This window comes from Pithys albifrons, chromosome 22 (genome assembly GCF_047495875.1).
Source record: "Pithys albifrons albifrons isolate INPA30051 chromosome 22, PitAlb_v1, whole genome shotgun sequence".
In the NCBI taxonomy this organism is placed as follows: Eukaryota; Metazoa; Chordata; class Aves; order Passeriformes; family Thamnophilidae; genus Pithys; species Pithys albifrons.
In genome coordinates, this window is record NC_092479.1 from 9,207,177 (window position 1) to 9,225,941 (window position 18,765).

Here is an 18,765-nt window from a genome sequence, read left to right on the forward strand (position 1 = left end):
CTTGTTTCACTGCTGGGTTGTTTTAGTAAGTGCTAAGAGTTTGTCACTTGTACTGTGACCTTCCTTTTCCTCACCTGTCTCTAGGCAGAGGCCAAATCTGTCTCAGTGTGTTAAGCTGCTTCTTTATACTGCAAGAGGAAACAGTGAAAAAATGCCACATGTGGAGAGGAATGGAGTGGTTTGTTGAACTGATGGACTCATCTTACCTCCTCTTTAGTGCATTTATCTCACTTTCATACCAGTCAATGCTTACCCATCCCTTCTGACTTAACTCCTGCGTCCTGGCAAAACTTCAAAGACACACAGGGAACTGGGGAGGCAGAAAAATTTTGTCCTTAATGCCTTCAAAATTGGAGAAAAATGCAGAAATCCTCCTAAAGCAACATGACATGGATTCTGACAAAGACTGAACAGAAGGCTAATGCCTGTAACAAGTTTGCACTGGAAACTTGTAAACGAGCTCAGGAGAGAAATCTCAGGATAAAATGTTCTCTGCATTCTTTCTAGCAATGTCAGTTTAAAACAATTCCTTACATGTAGCTATAATTTCTTTTCAGAGTGACTGGCTCACTATTATGTACTGAGGTGAAATTACTCAGGGCCTCTGACTGTCATAAGCTTCTCCAAACCTGACAGTTCTACTAAAGAAGCCAAAAAGAGGAGGAATGTTAGAAACAGAATATTTGGTTGGGAGGCTGGGATGGATCAGGTGTATGAATTGATGTGGGGAAATAAGATTGCATTAAATTCATTAAACCCTAACCTAGATATTCCTTCTTACAATACAAAAGTAGCCTTAATTTTTGCTTTATTTTATGGTTGGGTTTTTTGTTTGGTTTGTGGTTTATGTTTTTTTTAAATCATTCCAGTTGATGACCCCTCCAAGGTCTGGATGGAGTTGGAAGTTGGGGAGGGGCTCAGTCCTGCACCTCACAGTGATGAAGGAGATCAATTATTCCCCAGCTTAGTCAAATAATTGGAGTCAGTATTGCAAAGATGACTACTGTGATCACAAGGTCCAGGCCTGCTGAGTTAAGCTGAGAGTTCCATGTTACAACTTACATGCATTTCATGGTCTTCCTACAGCTGACACTTTTTCTTTCTCTCTCTCTCTCTCTCTCTTATTTTTAAACTACATAATTCAATCAGCTGTAGTTTCTGACCTCCACTGAAGTGAAGGGCAGACCTGTTCTCTTCAGAATCCAGTCTGGTCGCTCTTATCATCCAGTACTTTATCTCTTATGACTCATCTTGTTTACTCATTCCACACAGCTAAATACTTTTTACCCCACTGACTAATTCATCCTGAAGTTTCTTGATCCTTCCTGTAAAGAATATTTTGTATAAATGGGATTTTTCTAACCATATATGTTTTGTCTACTTTTTTAAAGTGTGTAAGAAAAGCTAGAAAGGACTCACCTTTTTTAGTCAAGATTCCTTGTTAGCCAAATGCAGAATCCTGAAACTTATAAAAAGGAGCATTTCTCCTCTATGGCCACAGTTACAAGCTTTTATAAGGGTTTTAAAATGCAGTATCTGAGACATTAGTGGGGATAAAGAAATACTTCAGAGTGTTCAGGGGATAAGTGTAGGTTGTATTGCTTATATCAAGCTGAGCTGATGCTTGTTTGCTTTCTAATGTTACCCAAAAAGGTTCTGTGCAGTCACATGGTGGACAGAATTCCAGAGTTGCACCTGGTCACTCATTCCTTCCCTGTCATCACCTCTTTTGGTCCTGGCTTTGGATACCTCTGGTCTAGTCACACCTGAATTACAACAATGGATAACATAGAGTTGTCTTGGAAAAATCACCAAAACAGGGAGTTGTAAAGCCATGAAAACCCTTTCTGTAGGATGAATCAGCACAGAGGGTCTATGGCCAAAGCTCTCCAAGGCAAGGGTGTTTCCCTCTGCTATCACTGGACCATTGGTGAGCCCAGAGACCCTTCCCACACACTCAGGAGGGAGCTGCCAAGTCACTGACAGCTCTATATGGATCTCCAAAAGCAAAATTCCATGGACTTCTACAGCTTCCAAGTGGCTGAGTCCTAGATGGGCTTCAGAATGTCTGTTCTAAGTGCTCTGGCCAGCTGTCTGCCTCAGCAAGAGAGCAGAGGAAAAGGATCAGCACTAAGCAAAGAGCCTTCAAATCATCCTTCAGACCCACTCCAAGAGCAGAGGCACTTCCACTGCTGAACAGAGCAGAGTCCAACACAGCCACTCTCCCGTGGGCTCTGGAGGAGGGGTGGTACCATTACACTCCCTTGCAAAACACCACAGAGATCTATTCAGGCCCATAAAGCAGAATATAATTAAACCAGATAAAAAATGAAATCCCTGTGCAATTTTGGAGTATACAGAGCAATGACACGTCCTGGAAGTGATTGTGCCACGTGTGACCTTCGCCCACCCCGAGGGCAGGTGTGGTGGCCGGATGTTTGTGAGCACCTGCAGCCCTTCTGCAGCAGGAGGGTGGAGGAACTTGCTATGCAAATTACTTCTCTGTGCACTCAGTCTGGAGGGTATAAATGTCAACAGACTCACATCACTGTCTGATAAATTATTCCCACCAAAGAATAATGGAAGCCTGTTATACTCTGCTTTTATTACCAGGAATTTTGGTTGTTTTTCTGTTCCTGGTTTTAATTGTAGCAGACCATAATTCCTTCAAGGCAGAGACTCCTCCTGATGTTGACCAGCCATCAAAGCTCCGCTTTTACCACTGTATGTACGCTCTGGTGGAGGTTCTGGTGAGTTTTTCATGCTCTGTGATACTGGGAATTTCAGGACAGGAAAATCTCGAGAATGAAGATATGCATCTAAATATTGCAACTACATGTGATGGGAGCCACACAGTAACACGGATTTAAAGATAAAGGCCAAAGGTTGATTTAGTGTTCTATTGCTACATATAAAAGCAGCCAGTATGAGGTGAGGTCTTTTAAATACTGAGATATCCATTCTTATGCCACAATGGTAATTTGATTGCCTTCTATAATGAAAGGATTGGTCCTGTGGATGACAGGAGGGTTGTGGATATCATTTACATGAATAACAGTAACCAAAGTTTCTGTATCTCAGATATTTGGCTAACAAGGGATCTTGACTAAAAAAGGTGAGTCCTTTCTAGCTTTTCTTACACACTTTAAAAAAGTAGACAAAACATATATGCTTTGTAATGATTGTAGACTCAATGTTTCCTAAAGCTTGTTCTCACTGACTCTGTGCCATTGAGATGACCCCACCCCAGTAAGTTACCCAAACGTCCACACAGACTGCACTAAATCCTGTCATGGGAGGGATGTTTTCCTCTCCCCTAACCTTAAACTCTTCAGCTGAGGCACCCAAAGTGCAAAGCCTCCCTTTATAATCCCTGGAGATGAGCAGACACTCCCAGAGCAGGAGTCAACACACCTGAAACTGGAACTGTCCTCAAGAAATGCCTCTTTCTCTTCATTGATGAGAGAGGGAGCCTCAGGCCTCCCAGCTTCCACACCTCAGCAAAGGCCTGTTGTTACTTGTGGTGAATCCAGATCACAGCAATTAGAAGGTATTTGTATAATACATTTAATGGAACAAGTATTACAACATTCTTCCAGAAATTTTCATTTTCTTAACTGAAATCCCAAAGCCACTTCAGTTATTTGTGGGAATCCTATAAAGTAGCAAATATCCTAAATGGAGTGTAGGAGTAAGTTGTGGCCTTTATAGAATGTAAAGACTTGTGTTCCCTGTATTAATGTCTCATTTTTCCTGCTCTCTCTGTCCAGGGAAAGAGCTTACACCGTTTGGGTATAATTGAGGAGCACAAACTTATCAGGCTGCTCATGGATGGACTGCCAGCACTGTGGGACTGCCAGCTCTGCATTAGGGACCTGCATTTTGCTGGGGTGCCAGTGAGGGTTTACCTGCCCAGAGCACCTTCTGCAGGCAAACGCAGAGGGGTCGTTTTCTTCCATGGCGGATGTGGCATTTTTGGAAGCATCAGTAAGGAACTGAAAGAAAGAATATGTTTGTTTAGGATTGTTAACTGTGACTTTTTAAAAACCCTCCTGAACCTAAGAAGTGACTGAAGTTTAGTTTGAGAGACAGAAAGTACTTAATGTTTATTTTTACTTTTTAAACTCTCTAATCTGCACTTACTTAGTATCTAAATTATTTTTATAGGATATAACACTCTTTATGGTAGAAACATCATAAAATGGTTTGGGTTGGAAAAGACCTTAAAAATCATCATTTTCCAACCCCTGCCATGGGCAGGGACACCTCCCACTGTCCCAGGTTGCTCCAAGCCCTGTCCAGCCTGGCCTGGGACACTTCCAGGGATGGGGCAGGCACAGCTGCTCTGCCCAACCTGTGCCAGGGCTGAATGATTTTTATCCTAGGGAAAATGTGGGTACTCACTAAAGAGGCAAGGGGCCCCACTCAGTCATGGCAGTAAGTCATAAAAAAGTAAGGGACAATATTGAGTGAAGTTTTCTAAGATATTAATTCCATCAACAACATTTGTTCTTCAGGATGTTATGAAAGAATCTGCCGGTACATGGCCAGAAAATCTGATTCAGTGGTTGTGTCTGTTGGGTAAGTGAGCTCCACCCAGAGCTAATCCCAGAATTAGAGTTCTGCTGCTTCCCCCTGATTCCCACACGGCCCTGAACTTACACTGCTCTGAAGAGAAGGACAGAAACTGAGCTCTGGTGTTGTCTGCCCCATCTGCTGTGTGGGAGCAGCCACAGGCCATGCAGTGGCAATGGGAAATACCTGACCCAGGGTTAGACTTGTGGAAGTCCTTTGTTTGCCAGATCTTTTCAGAAGAACAAAGAGACTTTCTTGTTTTACATTGCAATCACTGCAAAAAGAATTTCCTTTGTTTGATAATAAGGAATTATAAGCCCAATGCCAGATTTTAATATTTAAGAGGTATATTTAAAATCATCTGGGGGTGACTTTAAGGAGTAAATAATGAGTCTAAGATTTAATATTTTTGAAACCAGCATGGACCACTGCTTCCTTTAAAGATGTTTTGCTTGTGGAAAATAGCTGGTGGTATAAAGAAACTTTAGTTTTCAACAAATTCTTCTGTGAAAAAATTCATTACTAAAGGATTTTATTAAGTTGTGAGGAATTGGTTTTTGAGAAGGAGAAAGAGGAGAAGCTGTTCTGATTTGCTTCAGCATGTGAAAATTTAAACTAGAAAATGCTGCTGTGAGGGAGTTTTTCAACTGCACAGGATGTATTTCAGCTGGGACACCCAGCAGTGTGTAACTGCACTGTATTTTCTGCCCCTCAGGTACCATTTAGCCCCTGAGCACGGGTACCCAGCCCAGACCCTGGAGTGCCTGAGTGCCACCCTGCACTTCCTGCAGACGGCAGAGACCTACGGCGTGGACCCTGCTCGGGTGGTGCTGTGTGGGGACAGTGCAGGGGGCACATACGCCACCAGTGTGTGCCAAGAGTTGGTGCACAGGACAGACATCCCAAAGATCCAGGCCCAGGTGCTCATCCAGCCCTTTCTCCAAGCTCTGAGCTTCAACCTGCCATCTCACCAGCAAAACGCTGCCATTGCCTTCCTGTCCCGGGACCGCACCGTGCACATGATTCTCAAGTACCTGGGCAAGGACTGCTCCCTGAAGGAACCCATTCTGGCAGGTTCTCACGTTCCCCAGAGCATGAATTCGAAATACAGGAAATGGATAAGTCCAGATCTTATCCCAGAGGCATTTAAACTGGGCTACAAAGCACCACCCCCTGCTACATTTTTACCCCAAGTCCATGAGGAGGTCCAGGAGCTGTTTGAGACCAGGTTTTCCCCGCTGCTGGCAGAGGATGCTGTCGTGTCCCTCCTCCCTGACACCTGCATTGTCACCTGCGAGCACGACGTGCTCCGGGACGATGGGCTGCTCTACAGGAGACGCCTGGAGGACAACGGTGTGAGAGTCACCTGGCACCACGTGCAGAGAGGCTTCCACTGCACATTGGGCTTTTTTGGGTATGGCATCTTCTCTTTTCCATCCTCAAGTACAGTGCTGAACCACGCTGTGGACTTTATAAAAGGCTGTTAAAATCTTTCCTTGTGTACAGTGTATTGCTAAGCAGAGAGAGTGTAATTCTGTCAACTATTTACTAGTTACTTGTACATTAGAATCTAGGCAACAAATTATGACATTAGCATGGTCTGCTCAGTTCTGATTTTTACTGCTATCACTTAGGAACATGACGTATTTTAATTTTTATTCCTTTTTTGGTAAGTTTGCTTTGCTCTTCTCTTCTTGCTTTTGTAAGAATTTTTGTTCTTATGTGTCAAAGAATAAAGACTCACCACAGCAAAAGACATTCTAAAGCAAGCATTGTGTGAGCAACCAGCACTGTGCACACACAGGCCCACACAGAGCACCCAAAATCAGCACGGCAGAACAGGAAAATGCCCCCCAACACCTCTGGAGAGTGAAAATACCTTCACTACTTCAACCTGCTTACCTGGATTTTGGGGAGAAAATATGCAAACAGCATGGAAGCTGCCAAAATAATTTACATGAATATCCAAAACAGGAAGGAAAAGAATAATCTGAGCTCAATTGTTACACAGTTGTAATTGTTATATTGCTTATTAGGACAGATTGACCTTTGCCAACCACAGATGCCAAGGTAACTGCCATTGCAGGGCAGACTGGCTGGGCATGCAATGCCCAGGAATTGTAAAATATGGAACGTTGGGCAACCACCCTGCATGTGTAATATCCACACACACAGCTGAGGAGAGAGGTTGGTACCTGTTTGTTCTCTCCCAGGCAAGTGTGAGTAGGAAGAAAACAGTGGGTTGAATTCTCCCCATTGTCACAGTGTTAACTCCCTGTGGTGACAGGTGAGCTGGTGCAGATCTCTGCAGCAACAAGCCACTACTTGTGAGTTCTCCTTCTCCAGTCCCTCTCAGCAAAATGAGATCACAGTTCTTCGTGCTCTGTTGACACAGTGGAGAGTTTCAGTTTTCCTACTGCAGGTCGTAGCAGTTTGCTTTTCAAAGAAATTCTTTTGTGAGTAAATAATGTGATTGAGTTCCAAATGTTCCACTGTTTGGGGATTTCAGGCTTTGTCTTGGTCACACAACCTGAGGTGAGGCTGAGGCTTCATTCTGGTGTCTGACCTCAGGAGGAGGGTTAGCTCAGCAGCTCACAGGGTGGCAGCTGAAGCCAGGCCAGCAGAGGTGGCATCTGCCATAAAAGCCATGCAAAAAGCTGGATAAAGTTGGAGCAGAGAAGCCCTGACTGTTCCACCATGGCTGCAGTGTTACCTGGACTAACTTAAAGACAGGCTGGGAAAGACTTGAAGCTGCAGTCAAAACTGGGAGAGGCTTATCTTTATTCAGATAATTTTTATTTCTGTCTCTCTGTTTACACCTTCTGTACCAGGCCCATTTTTAATGACTCTTTGCAGGTACAGAGAATGGAAGTGCTAGAACTAAGGATGTCTGTACAATTTCACCTTGAATTGTGTCAGTTATGAGATGGTTACAGATTTCATGCTATTGTGCACACAATCCTTCAGTGCAGCATTTTATTCCTTGTCAGTTCAGCTTTGCTTGTTTCATTTCCTTTATCCAGTCTCTGGACTTACACTTCATTTATTGGGCCAGTGTTCAAATTCTACACTGATCTACTCCTGAGATTCTTCCACGGTCCTTTATCTGTCAGTCGTTAATTTACTACAGATAATAACAAAGTTATCTTTATAACATGGCAGCTCTCTTGAACACACACATTTTAATCAGGGAGTGCAGATGGGTAAGCAGAGAACAGCAAGTGCTGCAATAACGGATTCCTTGGTTAGTCACGACTCGCTTATTTTCTCAACTTTACAAAGTCACAAGATCCAATTGTCTCTGTGGAACTTCCTGTCCCCTGCTTTATTATAATTACTTACAGCTCTACGGTGTGTCTTGCGCTGCTAAGATAAAATGTTTGGAGACAGTTTGATAGTTTGCAAAGCCTGGAATTTTCAAGTACAAAGAAAAAAAAACAAGTACAAAACACAATGACAATCAATGCCACCTACAGAATTATGGACACCAATGTCATTCCACAAGGAATTACGAGGACTTCCACATCCAGAGTCAGAGTGTGCTGTGAGGACCTGACTGGCCCAACCCCGGTCCAGGTTCAGCCTCCCAGCACCAGGTGGCTCTCACGCTCTGCGGGACTCACAAGGAGCCTCTTGGGTTACACAGCACCTTCCGCAAAGGGTTTCCCAGGGTCCCATTCCCAGCGAGTTCCTGGTGCCACCTCATCAGCACCAGGATCCAAATTCAGGTGGAGAGTCCTCGGGGCTGCCTGAGGGTGAGGTGGGGGAACATCCCACACCTGTTACACCTGGCTCAGGCTCTGTCTGCCCCTGCATATGCAGCCACAACAGAGACAACACTCACGGATTCCCAAGGCCCTGACATTTAGTTCTTCACTGGAAAACAGTAAGAAAGGGAGATCCTGGGGTAGGAGAAAATGGGATTGGGCGTGGTCTATCCTCTGGTCTCCTCACAGGAGCAAGACACAAGGTTAACAAATGACCAGGAGCTAGAGAGGGCATACATTTGAAAAGTTATTTAGGGAATGGTTCTCCATCCTGGGCCTCAAGCTTGTAAATTGCTGAGTCTAAGCTTATAAAACATTAAATATGAATCTGTGCACCTGCAATGCCCAAAAGAAATCCCCCCATTATTACTTCAGGAACTGACTAGTTTGTTTCTGGTACTGTTTGTACCCCATTCCAGCACAGGCAGGTGTGTGCACCCCTGGCCTGGGCAGGTGAGTGGGGTGTGCTGCCAGCTCTGGATCTCCTGAACGTGCCCCAAAGGGGCCAAGACCCACCAGGTGTTCCTGAACTGGCACCAAAAAGCTTTAGAGCAAAGAACGGTCGGTGCCAAGAACCTCAGTACAAAGGAGCTGTCACAGGTGTCAGAAAGATCCTTGATGGCCAGAGGGGCCAAATCTGATCAGTGCACTCAGACCACACCTCTCTCACTGGCACAGCTCAGCTCAGCACAGCGCCATTAATTGCTCTCACTGTAAACGCTAATGAGGGGAGCTGCAATCGTGCCTTGTGTAACAGCATTGCCCAATGCTCTTGTCTGAGCTGTAAGAAACCTGAGCCTTCCGTGCACCGCAGGGGGGTTTGAACGCACCACTGACCCTTCCTTCCCAAGAGGTGTCCCAATGCCCAGGCAATGAGCCCTTCACCAACATCCCTTATCGAGCTGGGCACCAAGTGCCATCAAGCAGGATAAAGAGAAAAGAACCTGATTTTACTCTTAGCATATAATAACCCTTCTGGCAGTGGAGGGAGAGGCACCAGCAACACTGGGAAATGGAAATCCACAGAGAGTTGCTGGATAAAATGAAGAGACAGTTTGGGCAGAGGGAGCAGAACAAGGAATCAGCTGCTTCTCAGAAAGTGCAGCAGCAGACTCAAAAATGAAGTTCCATCCTGTTTATTCTAAACAATTAAGAAACAGTTTCTAAAGTCAGGAATCACGTCTGAGGTCTTTCCTAAGCAGATCACGGATTATGCACTTTAAAGCTCTGGGGTTCTCTGTGTTGAGTTTCATTTTAATGTACAACTCAAGGTCAGTTCATCCCTTGTATTATTTTTTTATTATTATTTAAGGGAAAAATTTGCACATTCATTCTACCCACACTGTTGTTTTTCAGAATGAGAATCTGCTGCCCTTACAGTCTGAACAGACTGCTAGAAACGCTCTGTTTCCAACAGTGACACCTCGAGAGCTGACAAAGTTTTCTTTACAGATCTTTTAGTTTCAGGTTAAATCTTATCACCAATGATTTGTGTATGGAAAATATGTTAGTTGCAGAGGAAGGCACAGATCCTAAAGCTCACCAGAGAAAGAGTGGGTGCTGATGTCTAGTCAGTGCCAGTAGCCCTGAAGCCATGAAGTCCACGTGTAGTTTTCATCATCTGGAATAATTTCTCCCTGGAATGACACCTGTATGTAACACACCCTGGGGAAGGCAGAGACTGCAGCCCCGCAAGGCTCAACCAAGAGCCTGCTAAGAAACCAAACACAAACCAACCAAACCCAGCAGCTGATGCAGGAGAAGGGCCAGGGAGGAGGCTGAGCCCTCACCAGGCTGCAGCTGCCTCTGGCTCCACGGGATCAGACATGCAAGGGTACAGCAGCGTCCAAAATCTGTCATCACAGCGCCGTGTTTGTGACACTGAACCTTGACTTCAGTACAAGTCTGAAGAAATGAGGCATGGAGGCACCACAAAGCAAGAAGCTGAGCAGCTCTGGAGGTGATTACCAAGAAATGCTATTGTACAGGAACTCACAGATAATACAGACCTGCCTGGATCAGGAAACAGGCAGAGACAGAACAAGGTTTTGTCTTCTAAACTGACCCTGCAATGATCCTCCAGTTGTGGTTCTGCCATGATGGACTTGGCTCAAAACTCACTAGTGGGAATATGAAAAACTGCTTGTGCATGTCTCTCCCATGACTAATTGCTGCCGTCTGCTTAATTATGTGGCTGTGTTGCCACATGTTTTCATCTTCCTATGGGCATTTTTAAGAGCTGGATTATGAGCTATGAAGAGAACTGCTAATCCCATGCCTTTACCTTCAGAAATCCAAAAGTCTGAAAAAGGGGAAGGTGGCCACAGCTGGTTCCTCCCTGGGCTCCTACAGCACAGAGATGGAACTCCTCCTGGCCATTTTTCTTGCTGTTTTGGCTGCTTTTGTGGCAATTGCTTTCTATTATGAACATCCCAGGGCAGAAATTCCTCACGGCTTCAGTGAGCGCCGAAAGCTTTATGTTCTTCATTATGTCATGAACCTCGGCTTTGGGCTGGTAAGTGAAACTTCATTAAAGCTGGAGGTTTTAACTTAATTTCTGTTAGAGTGGTAATGGTTTGGTGAGGTTTTTCAGAATAAATGTTCAAATATATTGCAACTACACAGCGAGATTAATTGGGTGATATGGGCAGATTCCTTCAGCTTGGCTGGGCTGTAACAGACATGCTTCCTATCCAGCACCAAAGGAAATATGGAACATGGAATCCTGCAGACTGTGCAATTCCCATTGTTTCCTGACAGCCTGTGTTCTAGATTTTTCTTCCTGTTACCTCCAGACGGTGCTGGAGGGCTTAAAAGGGACCTGCAGTGAGAATGTGGAATTTCTGCTCCAGCACCGTGCTGACTTACAGAGGGAGGGATTGGGTGATGTCTGTGATCTCAGCTCTCCCCCTGGGCCACCTCAGAGAACTGCCTCATTCATTGTCTTTTGCCTTTCAATGAAGCCTAAACGACTTTCTTTTTTGACAGTACACATAATATATAAACTGACTGTCAGTGTCATTGTTGTGGCACATTTTTGATCCTCCCTTGCTTTTCATCCTTGTTTCTCTTCAAAATGAAAAAGTGCCTTGCACTTGTCTTTCTGTTTCATCAATCATCCTGTCCTGAATTACTTGTTGCCTCTCTCATTTCAAAAACACCTCTCCTGTGTTACCCAAACCAAACTTCTTTTCTTTTAGTTGTTTAAATTGTGAAAAACTCCTTCAGTCTCTGTGGCTTGTGCATTTCTACATTCACCTTCAATTCTATGTTCTAATGTAATTAATTCTCCCTTCCTTTCCCTGCCCCATTGCTTATGAAGTTTTTTTGCAGTCAGACAGTGAGTTCCCAAGAAGGTGACTCAGTCTCTGCTCCACCCAGGCCCCAGCACTGCTAAGATAGTGAAGCAATTAAACAAGACAGTAATGAAGTAAAACTTAATTTTCTTAGAGCTGTTACACAATGTGTGAACAACCACATTTTGTAAACACTGTATGATCACTCTTTATCCATAAAAGTTTTGTCTTTGTGTAATTAACTTGTTAAACTGCAGAATTTAGAAATCTACTGCTGGTTGATTTTATCTTCTGAACTTAAAATTTTGTACCCTTTCTGCACGAGCACTGTCCAGCACCCCCTCAACGGAGCAGGACAATGATATTTATGTAGAGTTAAACCAGAGTTTAATAAAGTAAAGTTCAAGTGGTGTAGAAATTCTTGCTATTGCTGTTGGGTGAATTCCTTATGCCAAACTAGTCAAATCCTTCCAAGGGCTGACAATCCATGATGTCAAAACTTCATGGAAAGTTAAGACAGTTCTGTAGAAGGAATCACTATGAGACTGGAACTTTGCCACAAGATGATCCTTCCTGCATGTGGGATCAACTCCTCAAATGGGCTAAAATAGGACATCGACAGCAACTTTAACAGGACCACATTGCTGAGCTGCAGGAGGGCTGTGAAATGTGAGGGGAAAGCCACAAGGGTGGGTTTTTAAGATCCATGCAGACCTTTGCAAGTGCAATTGTCCTTGCAACACATCTGTGTGGATAACGAGAACACAGCCAGCCAAATTACCCACCAGAGCGTGTGCTGCGAAGGAGGGCAGCGTGGAATCCAACAGAGGGGAAATCTGTGGCTCTGCCTCAGCGTTCTCCTGTGGAGCAGGAACAGGCCAGAGCTGCCCACAGCTGAAACTGCCTAAAGCCAGGCAGATGTGACCGACTCAACAAGCTCAGAGGGCCATAAGAACCTTAGCCCAGGGTTTAGTAACAATCAGTGAGCTGTGAGGGGGTCAAGCCACAGCTCACAGCTGTTCTTGGTCAGGAGGACAGCTGTGGTATGTGGTGGACTTTGTTTTCTGCAAGTTTAAAAGTAGTTTGAGTTTAGGAAATGAAATATTGGCCAGGAAATTTGCACTAATTTCTGGCTTCTTTTATTAACAGGCAACATTCCTGGACAAAGTAGGTATTGTCTCAGAGGTTCATTTCCTCAGGGTTCTAATGGACACAATACCACCATTTGAAGATAAACGTCTTCTTATCAAGGACTTAAGGTTTGAAAGGGTTAAAGTAAGAATTTACCAGCCCCAGACATCAAAATGTAGCCAAAGAAGAGGAGTCCTGTATTTCCATGGAGGAGTTGGGCGGTTGGGAAGCATCCGTAAGTAACAAACACCGTGAGCTGTAACTGCTCCCGGAGCCACAGCACGGACAGGCTGGAGGGGCCCGCACAGCTCACCTGCTGCCACCTCCCTGCCCCAGCAGGGCCATCCCAGGGCACCTGGCACAGGGCTGGAATGTCTGCAGGGAGGGAGACTGCACAACCACCCCTCATGGAGTGTCTGATATGCTATTTTATAAATTACAAGAAGAGTTAGTAGGTTAAGCACAGCAGAATCGTTTCATTTCCATGCAGCAGGCATCATGTTAAATTGTCTTTGTACAGGTTCTGTATCTAAAATATTCTCTGATAATTTTTAGTACCTGTTTTTTTCCTTCCTCCTCATGCTTGTGAAGAAAGTTGAAAATCTCACTAGAACTTTATTTCTTATTTTAAAGCACTCATTTTGTGTTCACATGTGTGTATCCTACTGTGGGTCTTTATAATGGCCAAACAAGAACAAAACACATTTTGGCATTTGAAATGGAAATGCCTAAGAGATGAGAAGATGGTGCCTCATGCACAAGAATAATTCTTGTGCTGAACTCAGCAGGAATTTTTGTATTGGTTTTTTTTTTGAACAAACTTCAGAAGTGGCAGCAGTGGTCCTGCTCACTGACTGCCTTTTCAAAGAAGGGACCAAAACTGCATTGGTGTAAATTCTAGGGGGGTTCCTGGCAAGAAGATTCCTACAGATGTAAGGAAATGGTGAGCACTGCCCAGATTAGATGATGCCAAGATGATGCCAAGAGAATCACAGTGTAACATTAGTCTCACAGCAGAGAGAAGAATTTCAGAGTATCACCTTATCTTTAAAGCAAGTTACAATTCCATTGCAATGTTTTGTTTTGCAGGGGCCTACGAGAGGACGTGCCGCTACCTGGCCAGGAAAAGTGACTCAGTGGTGGTGTCTGTGGGGTGAGTGGGGTCAGTGGGGTCTGTGGGGTCAGTGGTGTCTGTGGGGTGAGTAGGGTCTATGGAGTCAGTGGTGTCTGTGGGGTGAGTGGGGTCTGTGGGGTGAGTGGTGTCTGTGGGGTGAGTGGGATGAGTGGGGTCTGTGGGGTGAGTGGTGTCTGTGGGGTGAGTGGTGTCTGTGGGGTGAGTGGGATGAGTGGGGTCTGTGGGGTCAGTGGGGTCTGTGGGGTGAGTGGGGTCTGTGGGGTGAGTGGGGTCTGTGGGGTGAGTGGGGTCTGTGGGGTGAGTGGGATCTGTGGGGTCACACAGTGAGCAGTTGGTGCCTCCCCCAGGCTTGCAAACATCTACCCAACCTCGGGGATCCCTTGCATTTCACCAACACTAATTTCTCTTGAGAAGAATTAGTCAACTAATCCCCACTTGTTTCTTTACAAATGAAATCCATTACAATCATTTTATAATTTGTAGCCACCACAAAGAGGCCAGGATGTTTTTGTCTTCCAGAGCCACATCCAAACCACCTTAAGCCACAAGTCTGAAGTGTGACTGTTTCTAAGTTCTGTTGCCCAGACCACCAAATACTCATTTTAGTAGCTGAGAAAAACTGAGGGTTTACTTGCATGAGGGTTTAACATGAGATGAACATTAAAAATATTTTCCCAATTAGTTGTAATGCATTTTTAAGAGAACCAATTTATAAAAATTCAGGAAAAGAGTTAACGTCTTGGGAATTACAGTTGCACTAAATGCTATTTGCAAGCTAAAATACTTGAAGAACCAATAACTCATTAATTCTGTTTAAAGAATTCAGTTTACAGAATACCACTGAAACCCTTTCAGATTGTTATTATTAATTTTCTGTGCTCATATTCTCTAACAATTTGTTGGGAAATGTTGTCTTCTATTTCTAACTAGAATTGCTGTAACTGATTCAGACACAAAGTAACTCTGTTTGTGCCTTTAGTCACCTGAAAGATAGAGAAGTATTTTGCAAAGACAGAACAGGGTACTGACTCTCCCAAACATGAATAATAGCAAATAGTACATCAACAGCACTAACTGGGGCCGATTCTATTACTGCAGTTATAGTCTCAGAATATTTTCCTGCCTTCGGAGAGAAACAGATGAATGAGAAGATGCCCAGGGGCCCCTTGCCTGGATGTGGCTCTGCTAAAACCCTTGAATTCCTCCTCAGGTACCGCTTGGCTCCCGAGCACCCCTTCCCTGCCCAGTTTGAGGACTGTCTCGCTGCCACCACCCACCTCCTGCGCACGGCCCAGGACCATGGGGTGGACCCTGCCCGTGTCATCATCTGTGGGGACAGCAGTGGGGGCACACTCACTGCTGCTGTCGCCCAGGCACTGGTGAACAGAGGGGATGTCCCGAAGCTGAGAGCACAGATCCTCATCTACCCTTTCCTCCAGATTGTGGACCTTAATTTGCCTTCTTACCAGCAGAACGGGAGAGTCCCCATTTTGTTAAAGGAGCGAACTGTGATTCTGGGCTTGAAGTATGTTAATAAAGACTTGTCTTTAATCCCAGAAATATTTAAAGGTTGCCATGTTCCAGAAGATCTGCGATTGAAGTATCAGAAATGGGTGAGTCCAGATTACATCCCTCAAGAGTTCAAAACAAGAGGTTACAAGCCAAGTCCAACACATCCACCCTCAGAAGAAACCCACGAACGCTACAAGCCCCTGCTTGACCCTGTGTTCTCCCCACTGTTGGCTGAAGACAGTGTTGTTGCTCAGCTCCCCGAGACTTTCATTCTGACCTGTGAGTTTGATGTGCTCAGAGATGATGGATTGCTGTACAAGAAACGATTAGAGGATCATGGTATAAAAGTGACCTGGTGCCACCTGCAAGAGGGATTCCATGGAACAGTGTTCTTAGCTCTTTTTGGTGGGGCAATAGCATTCAGATCTGGAATTAAAGGCCTGAAAAAGATAGTAAGTTTTCTAAGATTGATGTAAAATTCCACTTCTTGCTTGCCTTTCCTGATTCCTATCTCATTGCTTACAATTTTTTTTTATATCTATTTTCCTTTTCTTAAGTCATCCCCTTAGATTTCTGCATTGCACCTGTCTTCTTTTTACCAGATAAACTGATTTCATGATGGCTTTTGCTTGATTGTCTTCCCAGAGAGGCAAATCAGGTGAACTTAGATTTCTTTTCTCTACCACCTCTTCAGTTTTCTCCTGTAGCCATTAAAGATCCAGGACACATAGCAAGGGGTTTGCCATTTGCTTTGGTTTAATAAAGTGCTGGTAATATTAAACCTCAAATCACATTTGAGGACAACCTGGGGCAGGTAACAGGGCATGAACCTGCAGGGTCGGTGTATAATGAACATGGTCAGGGATTTAGGAAAGCCTCTGTGTGGTGAGAGCTGAATTTGAGACAAGCCTAAAGAGAACTGAATGCAGCAGGAAAAAGGTGAACATGGACATACATGAGAGAAGGGCAAGACAAGGAAAGGAGGACAGAAAAAGGGTTAGGCCTGGAACTCCAAATGTTACAAGAAGTATTGGTTAAGGAAAACAACATTTATGGAAAAAATCATGCATATACACTTTAAATAAGAGATCAAAGATCCATGGGAATATAAAGGAAGATGAGTTCCCTTACAAAGAGCTTGTGCTGTGCAGGCACTGCCTGGTGCAGGAAGGACTTTCCACAGAGGGACACTGTAAAGTGCCATCGCAGAGAAAGGAGAATGAAGGAGAAAGGAAAAAACCCAAAGTTCATGTCAAACTGTTTACAACAAGAGATGAATGGTCAAGTAAAACAAAATAAAATGGCATACCAAAAGTGTAAGGTATTTTCTTAGAAACGTACTCAAGCATTGTTAGGAAATGTTTTAATGATACTGTTCTGAGCTGAATGTATAACTGTCGAAGAGTGTAACTGTTTCAGTTTTTATTATACTTCTATATCCTGAATTATAATAATTTATCGTGTCATTAGTCAGAGTATTGTCTTAAATTCTTCAGTAAGTTATACTTGGATGCATGATGCAAAAATGGAAGCAAGTTGAGGGTGTAATTTTACTTGCAGTCAAAACTTCTGACTGTCTTTGCTTAAATTAACACCTGGAACACTCCCCACACTGAAATTACTGTCATTCTTGTCGGGAAATTTCCAGCTCTCTCATTTACAAGCAATTATTCTCTGTACCTGATATTATTATTATACATATTTCCTGCCCCCAGTGGCTTATTTGAACCATAACCAAAAGCCCTGCAGACAGTTCTGTGAGGCAGGTTCTGACACAAGATCCTCTGCAACCAAGGCAGGGATGTTCTGCAGTGCTCTGCATGGCTGGGATTTATGTTCAGCATGGGAGCAAATAAAGCCTGCCAGAACAAAAGGAATGACATTCAGCTCACTCACATAGTGCAGTCAGGGCAAAAGAGGCAATTTTACAGGGATTTTCCTATGGCTTCTCTGAGTGAATCCAACGTGAATAAAGAAAACACCCAGAAAATCTTTCCAGTGCTTTCCTGATTTCCAGGCACTCCTCTGCATTGCCTGGTTTCCATATGGGCAGCCTGTGCCACGAGTGCTGAGGTGACACCAGTGACACTTTGCCCATAAACAGACAGACCAGTACATTCCTGACACCAAAATACTCAAGTCAGACTAAGCCAAAGGCTGACAACTGTCCAGTCTCTCATGGGTATTACAATCCAGAGATGACATGCTGAAGATACTACAGATTTATTCCTTTTTAAATTCAGAGAATTGCTGGATTATTGAGGAGTCTTTGCCTATGAAGAGCTTAGGAAAATATGATCTTGACAAGTAAGTTTCCTTAGATGGGGCAGTGACTTCCCATCTCGACAGAAACAACCAGTTCCTTCTACAAGGGCAGGTGAGGTGCCAGGTGCTGGTTCCCCCTGGAGCTGGCACCCTGAGTGAGGAGATGGCCCATGGCACGCTGCTCTCCAGGCAGGAATAGGGTGTGGACCAGGCTGGGCCATCCACAGGTGGTAACCCCAAATAACATGCCCCTGAGCCATAGTTCTTATCTGGCCTCTAGACTTGGGCCCAAGGGCACCATCACAGACACAGGAGCCAGGAACAGATCAGGACACTGCCAAGAGCTGAAAACCTGTCACGAGCTGGAAAGCTGAGTGCAGCTGAGAGGTCCTGACACGCTTTGGGCAGCTCTGGGTTACAGCAGAAGGGCCAGGCAATGGCCCTGCACAGTTCCATCACCAGATGTCAGCACACAGCTGGCTTTGTAACAGCTTGGCAAACCTCCTGTGCCCTGGGCACACAATGGGAGTACCTGAAAGGCATTGGAAAGGTCAGTCTGTGGTTTAGATTTAAATATTCTACTGAACCTGACATTATATCTTAATAGCCTGAAGCTGTGTGTTTAATAACAGAGCACATTTTAAGCCATAACAACTTCAGGTTGCCTGTTCCAAACCAATCAAGTTTAGAGTGGTTTATTACACAAGTCCACAACTTCAATTATCCTCTGCTTTGCTGTCTTCACATCACCTCTTTGTACCACTCTAGTCAAAAGTCACATACCACAGCAAATATTTTTAAAATAGACAATTAGCAAACATTCCAAATTTATTGGCTATATTATGTATAAATAATAATATTTACTTAAAAGCATTTAACACATTGACTGCCTATGATGCACATTGTCTCTTACTGCTTCTGAAATAAACAGGCATAATTTTGTAAACTATGGCTGCTTTTATTGCTGTTGATCTTCCCTCTCTGACTGCCCATTACCTCAGTGATGCACTGTGTGCTGACAGTGAAGACATTGCTAACTTGAATATTTGGAGTACTGAGACTCAAACAGCAGAACTAGTTGTTA

The 18,765-nt window shown here is 44.2% G+C and overlaps 3 protein-coding genes across 6 annotated transcripts in view; 2 read left to right on the forward strand and 1 right to left on the reverse strand.

Moving 5' to 3' along the window:
• Window positions 1-2,536: 2,536 nt before the first annotated feature.
• On the forward strand, window positions 2,537-6,327 carry LOC139681863 (arylacetamide deacetylase-like 4). 4 transcript variants are annotated; one of them, XM_071575601.1, is made up of 5 exons: window positions 2,677-2,931; window positions 3,082-3,115; window positions 3,771-3,987; window positions 4,518-4,581; window positions 5,291-6,327. In XM_071575601.1, the coding sequence occupies exons 3-5, from the start codon at window positions 3,828-3,830 to the stop codon at window positions 6,060-6,062; spliced, it is 996 nt and encodes a 331-aa protein (XP_071431702.1). In that variant the 5' UTR covers window positions 2,677-2,931; window positions 3,082-3,115; window positions 3,771-3,827; the 3' UTR covers window positions 6,063-6,327. The 4 variants fall into 4 exon arrangements, with proteins under 4 accessions (XP_071431701.1, XP_071431702.1, XP_071431703.1 ...); XM_071575603.1 differs by having other exon boundaries at window positions 2,721-2,750; XM_071575600.1 differs by lacking the exon at window positions 3,082-3,115 and having other exon boundaries at window positions 2,537-2,750.
• Window positions 3,945-18,765, reverse strand: part of LRRC38 (leucine rich repeat containing 38) — a 76,085-nt gene continuing 61,264 nt past the window's right edge. Inside the window, exon 6 of the transcript XR_011699571.1 lies at window positions 3,945-3,995. The gene's annotated coding sequence lies outside the window, so the exon portion shown is untranslated. The remainder of the gene's footprint in view (window positions 3,996-18,765) is intronic.
• On the forward strand, window positions 10,044-16,885 carry LOC139681955 (arylacetamide deacetylase-like 4). Its single transcript, XM_071575780.1, has 4 exons — window positions 10,044-10,857; window positions 12,788-13,004; window positions 13,859-13,922; window positions 15,115-16,885. The coding sequence occupies exons 1-4, from the start codon at window positions 10,702-10,704 to the stop codon at window positions 15,890-15,892; spliced, it is 1,215 nt and encodes a 404-aa protein (XP_071431881.1). The 5' UTR covers window positions 10,044-10,701; the 3' UTR covers window positions 15,893-16,885.